This window comes from Nomia melanderi, chromosome 6 (genome assembly GCF_051020985.1).
Source record: "Nomia melanderi isolate GNS246 chromosome 6, iyNomMela1, whole genome shotgun sequence".
Classification (NCBI taxonomy): Eukaryota; Metazoa; Arthropoda; class Insecta; order Hymenoptera; family Halictidae; genus Nomia; species Nomia melanderi.
The window spans coordinates 7,155,441-7,175,897 of NC_135004.1; the positions used below are offsets into that span (position 1 = coordinate 7,155,441).

General features: G+C 41.2%; 1 protein-coding gene across 9 annotated transcripts in view; it reads left to right on the forward strand.

Moving 5' to 3' along the window:
- The window catches only part of LOC116431675 (uncharacterized), a 346,182-nt gene that overhangs the window by 290,708 nt on the left and 35,017 nt on the right, over nucleotides 1-20,457 (forward strand). For all 9 annotated transcript variants that reach the window (XM_076368232.1, XM_076368234.1, XM_076368235.1 and 6 more), the window contains one exon: nucleotides 7,941-8,038. In XM_076368232.1, the coding sequence (XP_076224347.1) occupies nucleotides 7,941-8,038 (98 nt within the window). The remainder of the gene's footprint in view (nucleotides 1-7,940; nucleotides 8,039-20,457) is intronic.

Here is a 20,457-nt window from a genome sequence, read left to right on the forward strand (position 1 = left end):
ATTTCTAATCACATAAAATCGTGTGTAGATACTCGGTTCCTTTAAATATATAACTTCACGGAATATTGTAGTATACCGTAATATTTTTATAACCTTTTTGAATGGTTGTTAATGTAATCAAAAACATTTGCTTTGAAACTTCACTAACGCGTACTGACAAATTAAATTACGTATAAGTGACGAATACGAAATTATCGAAAGTAATAAGAGAAAACGTAACTGGAGGGTTTATTTCCGTTAGGTTTAGAACTGGGACAAAGTTTCTGTCTAATTGCCACATTACCATGGAAATATGATATCGTTCATAGCCAAGCAATAACTGTTTAGATGAACGCATCGGATAGAAGAGAGGGACGTTAGCATAATGTTTTCGAATACAGACCGTACATAACGTACGTGAACGCGTCTGTGTCTGCGCGATATACATGCTCGCGCAGCGGTACACGTCTTCAGTACTTTGTGTGCAAATTACGCCCAGGACGAGGACGCAGAAGAGAGTCTCAGGCCAGCCTCCAAGGATGAAACAAGTCCCTGACGTAACCACCTTGTACGAGAGCCGAATGAAAATTTAAAGCAAAAGAGTTCTCGTCGCAGCCTGGTCGCCATCCCCTAGGAAGCCTGATTAAGTCCTTTTTCATTGTTAATATTGATTAAAACCACAAGGTTGTTAAAAAAGTTGCCTGGAAAAATGATTAACTGCAGAGGAACCAACTGGGTTAAAATTTCATTATTGTTTTCCCTCTTGGAATATTCTTCGTGAGTCAAGGTTGTAATAATTCATAAACAAGTCTCCTGGAAAAATAATATTTGAAAAACGCAGAAATTTTTTAATCAATCATATAGTTGGCAAACTTATCTCGACGAACACTTAGATTTATTCAATACAATAATCAGAACCAAAGGCAAGCATACTAATAAATACCAGTTAAATAAAAATTAGAAAACAATTCTTCAACCAAGTACCATCGTATTGTTATTAAGTCTATAAGTTTGTTACTTGAAATATTTCTATTCCTCAGAAGTAGTATCTTCAATATTTAAACTTACAGTTTATATAAATCCTAGAAACACTATACGTATCCTCGCTCCACTCTTTAAACGTTATTCGTATCACAAGGACACTGTTTACGCGAGCAATCGCACTCGTTTACTTTCAGAATCGTCTGTCGTTAGGTAATCCCTAGCGGCCGTTAAAATATGAAAAGCGTTGTAAGATACGAAGTAAGAAGGGGTTAAAAGAAAGCGTGAACGGAGGTTTAGCTAGCGGTCTCAGAGGATCTCAAGGGGAGTCGGATAGGAGATTACAGCGCAACCTCCTACGAGGTTTTGAATTAAGTCGGAACGTTCTCTCCGCCTTTGTCCTCCACACACCCCGGCAATTTTAACGCTGAATCCAGGAGTAACAGAGAAAGGATTCTTATTATTGTTCTTAAGGGATTAGGGCCTCCGGTTTTGCGGCTAGCTGTACTCTCCATCCTATAATAACAGGAATCCACCCTTTCCCGGATGCCGTAGTTGTCTTCAGCGACGGCTCCCGTTGCGTTTATCAGTATTCGCGCCCGTACACGATCTCAACTACTCGGGGCATACTCGCGACCAGGATATCGCTGAATTCTTTGACAGATTGCTAATTGGTACATTACAAGAAATTTTGTTTGCATGACAGAGACAGGAGTCTAAAAAGTTTATCAGTAACTGGCAGAACTTCTACAAAAGTTCCAATTCTTCTTCACGTGTTACGAAACTAAAAAATATTTACCTTCTATGTTGAGATTCTCATTTAGCATTATAGTACTGAATTATAATTAATGATAGCGATTAATATGAACATAGCTAATTTATTTTTTACTAATATAATGTTACTATAATATATTGTGGATATTGAACTTTTGTTTTACTAGAATTTAGGTAATGGTACCCGTCAAAATGTCAATAATATGAACTGACGTTGTACCCGAGAGCCAAGAAATTACGATTACGAATATATTCCTCATTTCTTGCCAGCCCTTCCATTAATGAAGGAGCCGAGCCGAAATGCGGTTGGAAATGCCGTGTCCCTTTCCCCCGTGACTCATGGCGTCGCATCGCTGGAAAACAAGACATTTATAAACACCCACCGCGAGATTAGATTTGTTAAGATAATGGGCTGCCCGATTTAGCGAGGTGTCTCTACTGCGCTCGCAACTATCGTGGCGCTGAAGAGGTTGCAACCGCCGTCTCCTTAATCCTAAATATGACCTCGGCAGACAGTTAGGCTGCTTGTGTACCCTTGCGCGTGGACCTACGCGTCCTGGAGATCCTTCTTTATGAATTCGTTGGGGTAAGACGCCGGTTATCGTTGATATTCACCAGTCTTATAAATCTTCATCTTGCTCTTCTCATTGCGCAAGTTTCTGGTTAGACCATGAATGTATTAGTTTAATATTAAAAAATACATGTTTAACCTAAGAAATTTGTTCGATTTCACATCTTAATATTACTTACTTATTTTTTTGCCAATAACACATCTGCAAATAAAGATGAAGTAATTAAGTAATTAAGTGGAACAATTAGCTGCAAGTAGCAAATGAAATCCTATTAAAGTATTCGAATTCATTGAGCTAAATATTGTGGATAAATATTAAAAATATATATATATTAAAGGATCTTTTATTACTTCAACTAGAAATACATTTCCATCATTTTCCATTCCATTTGTTTCAGAATAAACTTTATTACCTAGTAATAAATTATTGAAACGTGTACTGTAAAGACTACACGTTAATGTTACCGACTACCGAGTTAAATACGTTACGATGTCTGTTTCCTCGAGAAAACGATGATCCGCGGACGATCAGGATTTATTTTTACGACAAAGTTGCCAGCCGTACTCAGTGACGCGTTATTTGGGCATTGGTGAAAAAAGCATAATAAAATTTAACGGTCCGTCAGACCGTGGCGTCCTCACGGTCCCTGGAAGACCAATAAATATCGGGAACAGGGCGGCTACAAATCTCAAGATAAACACGAGCTCGTATTTTTCTACCCCCTTGACTTTCTCGTTCTCGTCTCTCGGCATTTCTCTGCGCGCGGCCGTCAGCGGGGGCGGCGAAAAAGGGCTCGCCCTTTTTACATTCCTCGTATGAATTATTAGGTGGCTGGACCTAAGGGGTGGACACCGCGGTATTTAATTTTCACTGCCCATTAAAACAGGACGAATTTTTCCCTAATCGTATCCCTGACGATGAAAGTGCGGTTTGCAGTTTGTCACCGACCCTTCGGTTTGTTATCGATATATTATCCCCGCCGCATTGCCTCGCTTCCTTAGTTTAATTCGAAATCCAATCTCGTAGGCGTGGTGATAATTAATGGCCGTCGGCGATATCCAGTTATCACGGTCCTATAAACGGTAAAATTTCGCGGGAATCATATTCACGCGATAAATGAAATTAGAAATAAGTCAATATTAACGATCGATGATATCGAATTTACTGAATTAGTGTATTATTTTCTCGATATGAATGCAAATTTGAAATAAATAAATTTTATTGTTTTTTACTTCCTTATTCGTGTATGTTCACGATATTTTTGTAGGGATCTACTGCATGACACCCTGTATAATATTTCTCTGTGTCAGGCAGCAGGAACGCTCGTGTAAATGTAATATAATCTATAGTAATTAACTGTGGTAGGAAATTTTCTGAGCCACGGCACAGGTAGATTGGTATAGGTGATGCCAATTAAGGGAGACGACGGCGGTGAGCATTGAACTAGAACTAAGGGTTGGCGGATGCCGATGATATATGTGGTGGAAAATACTGGAGGCAATCTGTCACGCCATCGACGTCTCGTAGGCGCCAACTCTTCTGTTTCCCTTGCTTCCTTTCCTCCTCTATTCCCTGGCGCGAAACCGCCAGAGGAGAACACAAAGAATCTCTTCGCAAATACTGTGGCAAACTCTAAAAAACAAATCCATCAACATTAGCACAACAAAAAGTCACTGTAAAAACTCAACACTCCAAAAACCGAATATTTCAAATATAAAAAAATAATAATTACATTTCACGTTCAAATAAACGAAAAGAACACCAACCAAGTCCACAAATTTTCAAACATACATACCCTAAAGGAAGAGATTACCAAAACAGTCGTTTACAATGCACTTTCCCAAGCGCCGAAAGAGGAATAACGGGATAAAGGAAAACGAGCTCGAACGACAATCCGTTCCATGAAAGTAGTCGCCGTACGAGGTTGCAGAGGACAGTTTGTAAACAGAATCTGGTCTCTTTGCGTTGACAAAAGGTAGGAACGCAGTTTAGTCCCTGTCCTTCTTTAGTGTCCGGAAGTCGAGGCGGTTCCTCTTACCCCGGGCCTTCCCTCGTTTCCTTCTTTCCCTCTCACACGCGCCCTTTCCGGGTATACGGCTGATTAAACGCGCAACTACGTAACGTAACGCAAATATACTGGCTGGCTTGGCTGCCTCCCCCATTCCACGCCGTCGTTCCCCGTCGGCCATCCCTTGAACCGCTGTTGAAGAGAGGATGGACTCGTTTTGCTCTCGATTCCACCTTTCGGCTCTCTTTGAATTCCAACCCCGGTCACTTGACGGAAATATTTATCGAGGGTCTTTGCCGAGGCCTTCTTCCCCCTCTCACCCCCTAACCCTCGCCCAGGTTGCCCTACTCCTTCAGGCTAGACAGGACGACGACAAGGAGAATCAGTCGGTCGTAGTTCGTCCCGCTACCTTTCAGCGACGCATCTCTATCGGTACACGCCGTTCTCCCTTTCTATCCTTCTCCCCGCGTCCTGTCGTTCCCTCTCGCTTCCCAGTTCTTTGATCCATTTCATGGAGTTTGTTCGGCCCGGATTATTTGCTCTCTTAATTACATTTCGATCCTATCTAGCCGTCTCTCTTCTTCTCTGTCTGTTCCTCCGTTACGCCGTTCGCATTCGCTTTTCCGGCAAACGTGATTTCAGTTGTCGAACAGGATCACTATCATCGACTGACTGTTCTCAATGATGTCCTGAATGAAATGAATATCATTGACGTGAATTGTATGTATTTATATGGAATCTGAATGAGTGAAAATAGAAATAAAATTCAATTCGGTATTGTGTTCACTTGATACATTAATATTATTCAAAAAGAAAGCAAACTTCTGTGTAACTTCTTTTACAAAGTACGAGATGAAATTTGATGTTGTATAAAGATCAACAGTCTGATAATTACTTGGCGCGTTTTACAGTTACAATCTTCGGAAACTTCGATCCAGCATTCGGCGGGTTGAACGCGTGCTGGATGTTTCCGCGAGATGAAGGACAATTTTCAGCGAACCAGAGCGCGCAATGCCTTTAATTAAGGAAAAGAATGTAATGTAAACCGAAAACTAGTCGGGGTTATTGAAACTCCCCATGGCTTCCCAGCCGCAGGGGTTGCTCGCCCCTACGACCATAGAGGGTGGAACAAAGGAAGTTATCGTCGCAGAATTTTTATAGCGAGGAGAGAAAGAAATGTAAATCAGGTTTTGGTTCGTCTTTGCGTTAAGATGAAGAGAACGCCGAGGGAAGGAGCTCGGGACTGTCGCCGGCTTACCGTGGATCGGAAGTGTTGTCGTATAAAACTGAATTAACTGTGCTCCGTCTCCATCTTTTCGCGTACAGGCTTCTGTCTTATTTATTATAAACGTAATCCTAGCATTTACATTCCACTCGGTTCCGCCGAGCTTCATATTTTATGCTTGTATTTGCATTCTCGGATCGAAATGCATCTTTCATGTCGTATGGAAATATTGCCCTAACCTTATCGCTAAACAACAGGGTGCTAGGAGAATCTAAATAAAAAATAAATATATAATTCCTGTACACATATTAATACTCGTTGTGTAGTTCAACCCATAAAACTTATTATCATGGAAAGTAGAAATCTGCAGTTAATTAATTTATTTTCGAGTTAAAAATAATTTATTCGCAAGACACCACTGTATAGTATGCACAAGCCTAGATGCAACTCACAAGAATAATTGTCAAGAGTTATTTTCGCTTCACAGTATTGCCGAACGGGAGAAAATATGAACAATTAAACCGCGGTCGGGTAACTAACTGCCCATTCGAATTCACAATTAAATAGTAATGGCGTACTTGAGGATCGTTTCCACAGCAGTATTAAAAAGTAGTTTCGAAGACGAATAAATAAATGTTTCATTGTTCCATTCGGATCGATCGTCGATGAGAAGCGGTGGTATTATGCAAACGTTTTCGCGATATTTTTCGCTGCCACCCTCGAAATCCACCCTCTCCTCCATGATAGACGCCACAAGAGACAAAATCGAGCCGTAATCGCGCAACGATCCGCAACTTTATACGTTCCTGATAATCTCTCGGAGAACTGCGGAACGGTTACTCGCGGCAGCCGACGGGATTTATGAAATGGCAATAAAATTTATATGACTCGGTGGCTCGTTAGGGGTGCGACTCGCTCGTTCAGATTGATGTCGGCGCGAGTCTGGTCCACTTGCCCCAGGCTGCATTTGTTTCGCTCTACGATTGTCGTAGAACGGTCTACCGCCCATTATTAATCCCTTGGAAATCGCGGGAGAGCTTCAGTCATCGTTCACGGGAGAAAAATATGGGTGTAATATTTCTTTAGACGAGGGCCACTCAATTTCGACTGAATTTGCCCGCTGCTGATACGGCCGCGCTTTATGCGAACGACCCGATTCAGAAAATCATGGAAATATTATGAAACGAAGACAATTCGTTGTCGCTTGTACTATAAAATGCGAAATTATAAATAATTGACAGTTACCGAGGGAGGGTGAGAGCGAAAGTGTGGAACAGAAAAGAATGTAAGGTACAATAACCTCGAAATCTGTGCTTAAGAAAGCGTATGTATGTGTGATTAGCAGTCTATATAGGCGATAAAAGAAAGTTGAAAATAGTGAAAGAGAGAACGGGTTATATCATGTGTACAGAGTCGTTGCAAATCGTCAGAAGAGTTAAGTGTTAAAAAAATTTAGTATTAGAACTAAAATTAGAATTAGATTATATTTTCTTTATTATTATTGTTGTTTCTATTATTTCTGCCATAGAGATTTGCTACAGAGTCACCGCTTAAGAAGTTATTTCTATAATATTAAATGAAGTTATATGTTTATAAAAATGTATATATCATATTTAGTTGCTCCATATTATTCATTTGTAAAAAAGTATTAAAATACAGGTATTATTTAAAAATTCCAAATATGAAAAGACCAAAATGTATTACGTGATACAACTATAACTTACAAGTTTTATTGTTCTGAAATTAACAATTTATCAAGACATATGAACACTAGCCTTAAGAGTAGATATTCTTGTTTTCCCCTTGTCAAACTGTTTAGATAAAAGAATTATTTCCCTCGGGTTTGATTTCTAGCAGAGAACCGAAGATAAGAGAAAAAAAGGGTGATTTCGATGAGTCACTTATACGGTAAATCACGCGTATGCTCTGTCGAGCAAGATGCCTCGAGGACATATCTGCTCTACCTGTTGCTCAATTCCCCATCGACGACAGCAAGGATCGTGCGAAGAATTCGGAAGTTGCATGGAGGAATGCCTCTTCTGTATTTTTTTCAATTTGATCGTGTGCATAATCTCTTAAAGCAGAGCGCGTTCATACTCGAGATAAGAATCAGTGTCTCTAAAATACCATTGAGAATTCGCAACGTTTTCTTCCCGTATTATTTATCAATTTTAAAGAACTTTACCTCATCGCATATATATTTCGAATAGACAATTAATGTAGCTTCGAAGCAAGAATTATACTTTTTAAAGAAAATTATTTCCATGGAGAGATATCATATTCTCTAGAGTTGTCCCATTTTCGAAGATAATTACAGGAAATGAATAATAAAATATATAAGAAATATATATATGAGAAAGAACGTTTGTTCTTGACACTTAGAAACCCGTTTCTGTTTTAGGTGAATGATCGAGTAAGGTCGCCAGGAACATCACGATGTCTGACCACCACCATGTCACTCTCAGTTTCACCCTCAAGCCCTGAAGAACCTGTCACGCTGTAAGTAAAATTTCATTCAATTCTGCGAATCGTTTCCCTCGTCAAAAAACGAATGCAAATATATATTAAGTGCAAAAGTGATTGTGAATATAATTAACCAAACACTCGATAGATTCATATCTATTCATATCATTCTATCTCTCATACTTTTCCAAAACATATCGAGTATGCATAAGTGTAATTCGAAAATCAACTTGTTTAACCCTCGCAGTACCGGCGATGCTAGCGTTTATGCAGATGACCACGCCAGGGGTCACGCGGACTTTTAACCAGACGAACATTTTTTACTTATATAATTCGTTATTTCATCGCTCTTTCTTATTGCTAAGAAATGTTACGTTAACTAAACAGTTAAACATGTGAAGATTGTAAAGAAAATAATAATCATCAGTTCAGGGCCCGAACGAGGTGCAACGATGGCTAAATAACATCTTGACATGTAAACACTTCGTCGGCGAAACAATTTGTAACCGTGCGGAAGATCATAGCTCGGTTCGCAATCTGCGACGCCCTTTCTATAGCAGTCGAAAAAGCCACTCAGACAAATTAGTCCTCGGCGTTTCTCACGTGCGAAAGAACGTTTCCACGTAGTTGTAGACCACCGGTATCCGGGGCCTCTCGGTTTTTGCGCGTAGCACGGTGTCGCGGGCCACCGCTTGGATGGCATCGGTGCCGCGAAACGCCGGGGGAGCTGATATTTATGCCAGTTTTTTATTGCGCTTTAGCCCGAGAGCAGAATGGAAACAATATGTCACCGGTGGTAAGGGGTGTACGAAGTTCTTGTAGATGGCCCGGCCTGGTGGCACCTAACGTTAATACTAACGCCTCCGCCGTGACTGCGCCCTACGCTCGACGTCATGATTTTAAATGAACAACCCTAGCTTCGACCTGTCGCGCTCTACGGGAGGGAAAGGGCCGAATCTGCCGCGAACTGTGATTCAGTTATTGTCGTTCGCTCGATCGGTTACAAAACACTAAGATTTTTTCATTCATTTCTCATTAAAGCTGTATTATCCTTTTCAAAGATGTATTGTACTTAATAATTAATTATAAAAGAAATTAATGCTACGATCATTGTACATCTATGTTTATTATAAAGATTAAATATTTATATGAGGTAAGATATTTAATTTCGACTGAAAAGAGAAAAATAATACTTATATTCATTAAATGCTGTTTAAAAACTTCATCACAAGTCCCACTTGATATTATAAGCGGTTAAAAAATAATGTGTTCATTTAGAAATGTTTGTCAAAATACCAAAGTAGGTTCCAGTGCATCGTTGAATGCTAAATATTTTCCAGTCGATGGTACAGATAATTTTGTCTTGAAATATTTAAATCTCATCAAGAGAACGATCGCTGACTGTTATGCCTACGGAGGAAAAAGAAAAAAAGGGAAGAGGGGTCTCAAGAGTCATCGGATAAGTGCATATCGATTTCTGCCGATTGGCGAGGGTTGGACGGTGGTAAGATCGAGGCGAATGGCAAAAAAGAGGCGGTAAAAAGGGCAAAGGCTATAAGTAACGGACCGTCTGGTGGAAAGCGCTCGAGGGCGAACAGTGATTTAGAGAAATTAAAACTTTAATTCATGTTCGAGTTCGTGGGGGTGTGTCCTTCCCTTCTCTTCCTCCCCCTCCCCCACTCTCGACACCACTTCGGCCTGTGGCGCTCCAAGACCCCTGTTGATCAGGCACATTTCAATCTACTCATAAACTGCTGTACGAATGGCAGGATTCTTGCTCATTTTGATGTTTAGAGGAGATATTCTATTATTTAAATCATATATAACGCGAAGAAATACTAATGACTTTTACGCTGCATTGAATTTTGACAAAAATATACCCATATAAGAATTTGAGGGATTAACAAATTATAAATTCAGAATTTTTCTTAGGATAAGGAAGCTGCAATCCTTATTTGTCAAGTTCAGCATTTTTACTGTTCGCAGCAGTTGACAAATCTGTTTTTTAATTATAATTTTTTGCTCGAGGAAGTCTAGAGTCAGCAAATTCGACGATTCGAAACTTAGATTAGCAGAGGGTAAGGATGCAACAAATATTCCAGACCCGTTCACCCGTGTCCAGTAACTGGACTCACTTATTGTTGTCTTGATTTAAGGGCTACATGCATTTTAAAAAACTACTGTGCCGAATGGCCCTATGTTGCTTTATTTATGCAGGGGTCGAATGGAAATTCAGTATCCGCCAATAAAGCAGTATACTGCGCATTCAAAGCAATGGAATGGTGCTGGACAGACATCTATAGTCCAGTGATCCCCTTTAAAAGGTTTGAATCTGCCTTAGTCAGTCAGTATTATAAAAAGTACGATTCCAAGAAACGTATTGAATCATTAAATGTTCAGTACACGTACTTACTAGCAGTTATAAATATCAATTTTCCATTACAACTTCAACGAATTTCATTCAAAAACTTTCAATGTATTAACATTCTGCCTGAAATTCCAATCTTAAAAATATAAATTATTCGGAATGTCACACAAATTATTATAAATTAAGTTTTCTCATAAGTAATATCGTTTTTCATTTTAATTTCTAATGTAAACTAGTCTACTGCTTCCAGTTAGAAAATTAATCAAAAAATGAGAAAACAGTACACACAACAATGATGAATATGTCGATAATTAAACAAAATCCTAAGTATTAATTTCTTACACTAAAAGTTAACATAAAGAACGATATTGCTTGTGAGATGACCTAATACAATGATTATACAAGAATGGAGAGTTCGATATAACAGTACTGGAGGGATGAAATCCATTAGAACAGCGAAAGAAACGCGGAAGGGTACCGGTAAATCTGAATTTCGAAAAGATGCTCTTGTAACTTTTACGAGGGACCATATGGGATACAGAATATGAGAAAAGGACTCGCCCTTCGTTACCCGTTGTCCCTTTCGGCGTGCTCTCCTCTCGACCTCGCCTCCAACCCCCGACGAGGCCGCGTCTTCCTTTCCCGTTTTCGGTACGACCCCCGTCTCCAATAAATTCCCATCACCATCCTCAGGTACGCCTCCGCAGAGTAAATCATACCGTAAATGAATCCGAATTGAATTCAATGAGTAAATATGGCGGTCCGCATAATGAAAGGCAACCACGGATCTATCCGTTCGGCCGCGGACGAGAAATCCTGTCGGTTGAAAATTACTTTGATATCGCGGCTCTGCGTTAACGGTGTCTTCCAGTTTATCCCGGAAATTTCAAATAATAATTTTCAGGATAACGTTCGCACGGAGCTCGATTGCATTACTAGCGATAATACCGGACGGCCGTGCACTAATTAATGGTCCGTGCTGTACAACAATTAATTACAAACCCTTGGTTGAGGAAATGATTTAACTTCCTGATACGATGCAACAGCTTACACAGTTCCCAGCGATTCAGTTTTATTTAATTACCTCCTCCGCGCTTGTTCATTCGCTCTTCGCCAGATGTCAATGATTATTCATATAAATTAATGGGAATATTTTGTTCACCGATTTCTGTCCGCGGGAATTCAATTCAATTATACTACCAAATACGAACTTTATTCCTTTACACGCAACCGGTTACGTCAAATATAACTTCGAATGCCTTGATCTTAAAAATGCATTGAAGTAAAGTAACTCGTTTTGGTGTGGTCATCTCTTCCAGAATTTCCTCACTTTTTGTGTCAGTTGCATCTCCGAAGAACCAAATGAACTTGTTCCTCAGCGCGGTAACTCATATCGCCGCCAGTGAATCACGTTAAAGCGACAGAAACTGCGTGTCGCTAATTTAAAAGCAATTCTCTATCTCCTCGGCTACACGTTCGCCCCTCGGCCAGCCATCTTTTACGGCACATCATCGAGGAGCAATACATGTAAATCGTCTGGCACACAATGCCGGGGCAGCGCGTGTGCGTACGCCGGAGTCTAGTCAAGAAGCAGCGGGCGGGTGGAAATGCATAAATACATGAACCACGGGCGAAACTACGAACGAAAGAGGGACGGGGACAAGCTTGGCCCGCATATGCCTCGAGCGAGTTGTACCTCCTAGAGGCGTAATAACGCGTGGATACCAGGCACTCTTCTCGCGAAAATGCGACCTTTCGGAATGTCGTAGCCTCCCCCTACGCCGAAAAAATACTGCGATTTCGGCCGGGAGAGAGCTCGCGGCACGGATGAGAAATGAAAGAGAATTTTATTCCTTTCGGATTCGCGCCGGCATTTATGGTAAATGCGACGGGAACAGGGTCGTTAAACCCCGCTGCACTTTTATTTCGCGAATAATCTGGTCCCGGAACAGACTTGCGGATTTTATGCGTTCGCGAGACACGCGAGTGTGCGGAATATTTAAAAATACCGTAATGAACTCTTTTTTTTAAGTTCTTGGTTTATTTAGTTCATTTTTATCGACGGAAATTTTCAACGCGCAAAGTGCAGTTCTTGTTTCCGTTGAATGCTGTAAAGAAGTTTAGGATTCAAGATTGAACTGTTCTAGATGAACGTTAGTTAGTTGTTAGAAAAATTTCTTATTTATTTGTTGAGTTTCGTGTGACGTTCTTCCTTCGTATGGGGAACTATTTCGCGGATTTTCGTTCGTTAAAGCAACCAAAGCTTTGACGAACAAGATAATCGAAGAGAGCGAAGTCAACGAATATTTTGGCCCGGGTCACAGACGGTGCCTTGGCCGCAACAATTTTCGCGGGGAAGTAATTAACCTTGCAAGTATGTGAAATATCTCAAGAAACACGCTGACCACATTAATCTTGCCGATCCGTTCGGGCATACTTTAACCAACGTCGACGGCTACACTTTGCCGCTTTCACGTAAATAACCCAAAACGTGTATAGAATCCACTAACACTAGCGTGTCCGGGGTCTGCGGTAACTAAGAAATTTGTTGGAAGTTTGTGCCGCTAGAAATGAACACAATAACGAGCGATAAAAGCTTCGAAGTATTTTCCTCTCTCAGAAACACAATAATTGAATAATTAATGTAATTTACCCATGAAAATTCGTTACATATCCTACAATTTATACGCATAAAATGCTGTCACATGTTCTAACAATTTTGATCAAGTCAGGAGTCAATTCGCGGATCATTTGAATCTGCACTCAAAAACGGAAAGAAGGATTGATTTAAACAGTTCAACCGTTAGCAGAGTGACGGGGGATGACGCTGAGGGAATTAGAGAGACGAGATTCGCATTCCTGCATTACTGTCACGCGAGTAATTACGCGGCAGCTAGCAACACGACTCGCGGTACGGGGATCGTTGGAGCGAAGAAGAGAAAGACATTGGTCGAACGAGGGTAGACCAGCGGAGAGAAGGAAAATAGATGAGAAGGAGCTGGGGAGAAGGGTTGCCTTGGCCGGGTGAAGCCGGTATTGCCTCGCAGCGTCGCTGCCTACGCGTCTGCGAGCCGGCGTTGTGCGATTTGCAGCCAACAGGAGAAACCAGAGCTAATAAAAGCCCACAATTACCTCCGGTTCGAGCCATTTGTCTTGACGGGCGTCTCATGCCCGATATAATTCACCCTGGCAACAACACATTGTTACCTAATGAGGTGTAAAACATTCCGAGATATCTGACTGTCTGGCTGCGGAACGGTCCCAGTTTCCGAAACGTTGATCCGCGATACGATGATCGCTCCCTCCCTGTCCATAATATTCTTATATTAGTCGGCCTGCCGACTGGACCAATCTTTTCCTCTCTCGTTTCGCGTCGTCCCGTTTCACTGTCGCACAAATTACGTTCCTCCCGTTAGAGGAAACGGTGATGTTTCATTAGATACATCCCCAGGCCCGAAAGGGGTGTATCGGTTCTCCAAGAGGGACGATTTGCTCGATCGCTTGGAAACCTTAGGGCATTGGCGTGTGAACTAGGAAAATTAGTTTTTCTATTATATGAGAAGTGTTTATTATAATTGAATGCTGAAATACATTTTGTTACTTAATGAATTACTTCCGGTGCTGTTTGCTTCAACCTTTTATTCCTTGAATGTATCTTGACGTGCCAATTTGATTAGAGTGCTAATAGAAGTCAAAAGTTTAAACTTTTATTTCATATTTAATTTGGAGACTAGTTTTTAAAAAGCTGTACACGAATTGGACGAGTCTCCAGTTGTAGGACAGGAAGGATTCTCGTGGATCTGTTTTATCGTTTGTAGTGTACACAAGGAGCGTGCTCTGTCAATTCGATTTAGCGGGAGGGATGTGCTACGTGCCTTTTTCACTTACTACGATCCCCCGCCAGCGCCCTTTGTCTTTATTTCTTCGGGCCGGCAGTGATTTGCTGCGATAAAGCCGCATCGACAGGCGACGCACGTGTATCGCGTGTCGAAGGACACGCTCCCGCTCCAGGCCCGTAGCCCTTCTCAGGGTGTTCCCGAAGAAAGGGCGAAGAAGGTTATGATATATTTGTAATCATGTTACCCGATACGTGCCCTTCCGTTACAACTGCTCCTGGTAACAAACTGCTGTGGACCTTTTTTTCACTTTATGGCCGTATACACGCGCGTATAACACTTCGCGGCGCTGAATGAGAGAGTTACCGTGCTCCGGGTATTTATGGGGGGAAGAGAGAGCCGTATTCGACGAAATTCTAGTTAATAGAAGCTATATTTTATCGGTATAACTATTCGAGTCAACGATTCCGCGTGGAACGTAAATAATGTTCGAACCAAACTGAAAGTAACTAATGCTGGAACAATTTCATTATCGCGATTACACTAAATTCTCAGTACAGTAAAGTACAATCGAAGGAACTAAGTGTACTAACGTATAATACAAATAATGAATGTCAAATTTCTATAATCCCAGAAATGGTTGAACGAAAATTTTCGCGTATCTTGCCACAACCATGAGTGTATATTCTATAGCACACTCAGGAGCCATCAAACTTACTGAAAAAGAAGAAAAAGAAACAAAAAAATGCAACACTGTCGAGAGCCGTAGTTGTGACCAGGCCGAAATGACTGATTCATTTATTCATGAGATGCGCTCGACGAAAAACTTTTGTGACACCGGATACAGCCGGTGGCATCGTTCGAATTCATCGACACACACGGCTACACATAATTTCGGCGAAGAAAGCTCGGCAGAAAGGGCTTTTGAGTTTTAAGGGCCGTCATCAGTGCAAGCCCATGAGGCTCGAGAAATTGCATCGTAATCCAAGAACACTGCGAAGCGGACTGGTTTTCGGAGAGGCAATTCCAACAAGCCGTAACAATCTGGCGGCGGCGTCGACGGAGGCATATTATTATGGTCGTAGCTCGGACAGTTTATTCCAGGTTCGTTTCAGGATTTACTGCCCTACCGCGTTTTACAGTAAGAACTCTCCGGCTGACGTTAGTTTTCACCGCGTTTCTCGTACAGATGCCGCTCGTCTTATCTCAACGAGCATAATGAAATTGTCAATCATGAGATATGAATTTGACCGTACAATATATCGTTCAATACTATTCTGTTAATGGAATAACATATCGGATGAATTCTTTAAATGATGTTTACGTTATATACGAACACAGTTTGAATAACGCGAATATTGGTAGAAAGTGTGAGCAAGCATGGAATAATGTAAATGTTAACAAATTGTTTTCAGTTTTACTAGATTGTTACGTTAGACGTAATAGAACGGAACAGGATAACGGTATCATTAAATTATGAACGTAGTTTATGGTCATTATTACAGTTTGAGGAGTGGAATACATCATTTCGTATCCAGTCGCAGGAAAGCCATTAATGCTAATGTTACATATACTGTCGATGAAACAAAAATTATTACGTTACAGTTACATCGTTCTACTCGAAAACAGCAATTTGGTATAGTGCAGTATAATACTTCGTGATTCTGGTATACCGCTTTGCCAAGAAAAACATTTTAAGGTACTATTTGAATTTATTCGTGTAGATATAATATTGCTGTAAGCATAAGAAGGATACACACGCTGGTACTTGTCACTATGACATTATCGATCCAATGGCTCGGTCCGTCGTCGGTTGGTCAGAGTACGGTCCCTTCTTACAACCCCCCCCCCCCCCCCCCAGCCCTTCCTGTTCTACTCTGTACATACCCGACTTTGCAACCCCCTGCGTACAACCCTTTAGGGTCGTACTTCTCACAGATATCCCTGTAAAACTTGCTAGGGCATCCTTTCCGATTTCTCCTGCGTGTAACAGTCGAAATGCTAAACTATATACATAAATTTCGTTAAAAAATAACTTCACATTTGTTATTTAAATCACATGAGTACGTTTAACAATACTAGTAGTATCTTTATATGTGGTATACTTATTTTTGCTTATTACGAAAAGGATTACAAAGAAGCTCCATGTATATTAAAATAGATTTTTCAACCCTATCAGACGGTGTTGTTCTCATTATGTTAGTGAAAACACGCGTCAGATACTTCTCGGTGTTTTACCTTCATGTCGATTTTGATTACAATCTACGCTGTTGAGTTCTATCGTTCCAAATTCGATGAATCATAACCATTATCAATAATATACAACAGTGTCAACATTAAACCGTTCTATTCGAAAATTTGAGACAAAATCGTTGCATACCTTTACACGTGGAATAACAGTATTATACACGAAGTATCGTATTAATCACGATGATATTATAAATTAGCGAAAGGAAATGTTAACTCGTCCGAGGTTTCTTCTGACGTCGGCGCGTTGCGTTAGTGGTGGCGTCGACGTAACTGCGAAAATTTGCGCCCGCCTACCCCAGCCTCACTATAAATCAGTTGAAATTTGTTATGCGCGGCACGCAGATGGTTTTGTTATATGAAAATATGTGCCGCGTAGGGATGGTATAAGTATCCCCCGGTAAAACACATCCCTTATACCCCACACCCTCGACCCGACCATCTCGCCCCGCTCCTTACCCCAGACAAGCCCGAGGCGTCACGCTGTTCTGCGCTCTCTTTAATTACGCCTCGAAACCGGGACGCGTGACGTATAGCCTTATGCTGAAAGAGACAAAAAAGGCAACGTTTTCATTGGGCCTGGCCAGTTCAGCCGTGAACGGCCCCGTTAATCGAAGCAAGAAACGTTTAACGCATCTTGGATCGATAGAAATAACGTCTCGGAAAATCAAGAGACAATTTCAAACCGATGACATAGGACTGATGAATTGTCTATTTCTACTAGTATGAATAGAAGAAGAATAAAGTTAAAGGTTCACTTTTGTAACAGTTCTTGAAGAAATTCTGACAAGTCTATCTTGGTTTTCGTAATATCTGTATAACTATAAATTACGTTATATCGAGGTTTATTGCTAAAATAATGTAAACTACATTAAATTGCGTTCACTTCTAATATCCTTTCTCATCATTGCCAGCAAATGAAATATTGAAGGTGCTCAAGTTAGACTATGTATAAACACCACTTTGACGTCCATTCCCAGTTTAAAGTAACTTCCGCCAGGAAAGTTGAAGATGGAAGGTCAGCGTGCGGGCCAGCGCCATTGAAATCGTGTTGCCAGTTCCTCAAGGAGGAACACTTAAAACTTCCAAAATAAGGGACTATATTTCTCGCTTAGAACGGCTTGAAAAAGAGGAACTCGACGGCGCAGGACAACGATGTAAGGTGTTTCACAGAGAGGAACAGGGTCCGGCGATGGAAGAGCCACTTAAAGCGTTGGTCTCGGCAGCGTTAAATATTTGATCAGAATTCGATTGGTTTAAGACGTCAGTCTCCGCGCGAGGGTACCGGCCATCGCAAATGTAAGGAGGAAAAGAAAGGGGGTTGAGAGGAGGAGAGAAAGAGAGAGAGCGAGAGAGAGAAGAGTGGTTGACGTAAGGGCGGATAGTTAGTAAAGGGACGGGGTATTCCCGAGAGCCGAGCGGCGAACTGATGTCCAACCCAGCAGCTGTCCCAGTCACAGCGTTCTTCCTCCACTTGCGCTAATGCCACGACACGAGTCCGCTTTAAAATTTTCCCTCGGCCCCTGCCATGAAAGCCGCTAGACAGAGAATGCCGGCCAGCATCACAGAATCCCCTTCGAAATAAAGCCAATTCGTTAGGTTTCTCGGACAGGGATCATGTTCAGTAGAATGCGACCGTCGACGGTCAGACAATACAGCGTGGTACTATTCCTGGTACGTTAAAAAAGTATTCATCCTAAACCTGATTGTGCGTATTATATCCTGAAACATTGTATTCGAGTGATATTCAGTTGTTAATATTTAATTAATTCTACATTGAGTTTTTACCCTTAGGAATTTCCTTAGTGGTTGTTCAACTGTCGAGGTAAATTCTAATATGTGCCAACCTTGTTCTCATACACATTTTCACATCTCATATAAATTAAAATAGGAAATTCTATTGAAATTTCATTTTAAATATGTATAGTTATATTGTCATTGATTTAAAGAAGCCTCTGAAGTTTTTGAGACAACATTCCAGGAGGTCAGAGCTAAGAGTTCAAAATTCATGTTTAAGAAGTCTTTGTGCCTCTTGTGGCGAGAAATAATATTATGGGATTCGTGTTAGTTGTTAGTTAAGGAACAATGATTTTCGCCTATCGGACTCGGCGTATTAAGAAAACTGAAGACAACACGAAGAGTCTGAGCAAGGCAGAACTCGCGCGAATCCACGTGGTGCCAAGTGGGGTGCATTAGCCAAGTTCCCCATTATCCACGCGTGAAAGACCCCTAAATTATCCGGCATCCGCCAGCAACGGCCCTTTTCCAGCCCTGAACGTCGGCGAGAAAAAGATGTACGAGTTCCTTTTGCCAGAACACCCCCGCTGGGTGTTCAGCCGGAACACAAGTGACGAAAATGATTCTAATTCATTTGGGTTAGAATGAAGATTTCACGGAGGAAATATTTCATATTGAAAATACCTGCTTCTAATATCTCACATGTGATTATGTCTTCCGCTCAGTATTCAATACAAGAGACATCTACTGAATCTACTGCTAACGATTTCTAGATTGGAGTCTACGTGTTTCATTAAGAAAGCCTCTTCAGCCTACACTGTTCTCTAATCTTTTACACGTTACTCGATTTAGCTTTACTGAAAATATGGAAAGGAAACTGTAGAAAAGAAATAGGATATAGAAGACGGAAGAAAGGTTTTTGACAACAAAGACAGTTGAAAGGGAGAAAGAGCAGAGGAAGAATAGGAGAAAGAAAAAGAAAAAAAGATAATGAAAGGTATCAAAAGAAAAATGAACACTAGAGAAAGTAAAATGAAGAAACAAGAAAGGAGAGAGAACACACAGAGAAGATGACGATGTACGATGGAGAAGGAGAAGGGGAGTAACTAAAGAACCATCGGTAAAGCAGGGGTGTGCAAGTTTGGGCTATCTCTAAGAGCACAGTTCCAAGAAGGCTCCTTTAGACTCTGGTGACGTGACGTCGCCTAATACTCTAATCCTTTCAGTGGGAGCGCCATCGGCCGCTCTGCAGCTTCGTGTTCCTGGGTAACCATCTCCTCCGCTACGAATGGCACTTGCTAATTAATTGACGAGTACGGATTTTGAGGTGTCGAGATCTTCATGCCCGTTGAGAGAGCGAACCGTTATCTGCCAATACAGACCCAGAGACCTGACGTTCCAAAATATTTCAAAATCCTCGTACAATTTCTATTTTACCGATGATATTCCATTTCGGAGATTCAACTTTTCATTGAATTTATTTAACTCTGATATGTACTACGTATAACACTTACTGATGCATCATAATGTAATTGACAGATTGAAAACCAAAGGAAAGCTTCTGACCAAAACTTTCCACAGTTATGGAACACGAAAATGGAATTCAAGACTTTTTCATAAGACTTGACTTACTTATTTACCTATTTTATACAATACAGCAAGATAAACTGTTAATTTAAAAGAAATACAGTCTACAGAACTTCGAATAATATTTCAAGTAGAAAAGGAATGTAATATCCAGACACGTTTATGACCAATCTGAATTCTTCTGCAAACGCCTGCCTCGTGTATTCTCCGATGAAGTCAAAGAAAGCAGCTGGAGTTACGAGCTCAGCCAGAGACTTTAACAGCAGTTGCGGCGCAAACGGTACGAAAACGAAGCTAAACTTTTCGCGATGCGTCGACAAGCGCGAGCACTCGGACCCGACGAAGGGCTGCTTTCTAATTATTCCCCACAGGCCATAAGGGATGACACGTAATTGGAGGGTGGATGAGGAAGCATTGATCCCTAACTGGAAGGGATTCAAGCTGTTCCTTGCTCTCCTGTCCGATCTTCTCCTTCCACTCTCGAAATCGACTGGCAGTCATCCGCCGGACCAACTGGCCAGCGAAGAAAAGTGATAATGTCTTAAGCTGCTGGCGCGATTTAACTTCCGATTTTAGTCGGGAACCACATTCTCTTCCCGCAGTCCTTTCTAGGAGTTCGTTGCTCTAAACTCCGAGCCCCCGTGGTCTGAGGTGGGTTTAGGGTTTAAGGAAAGCCCTCT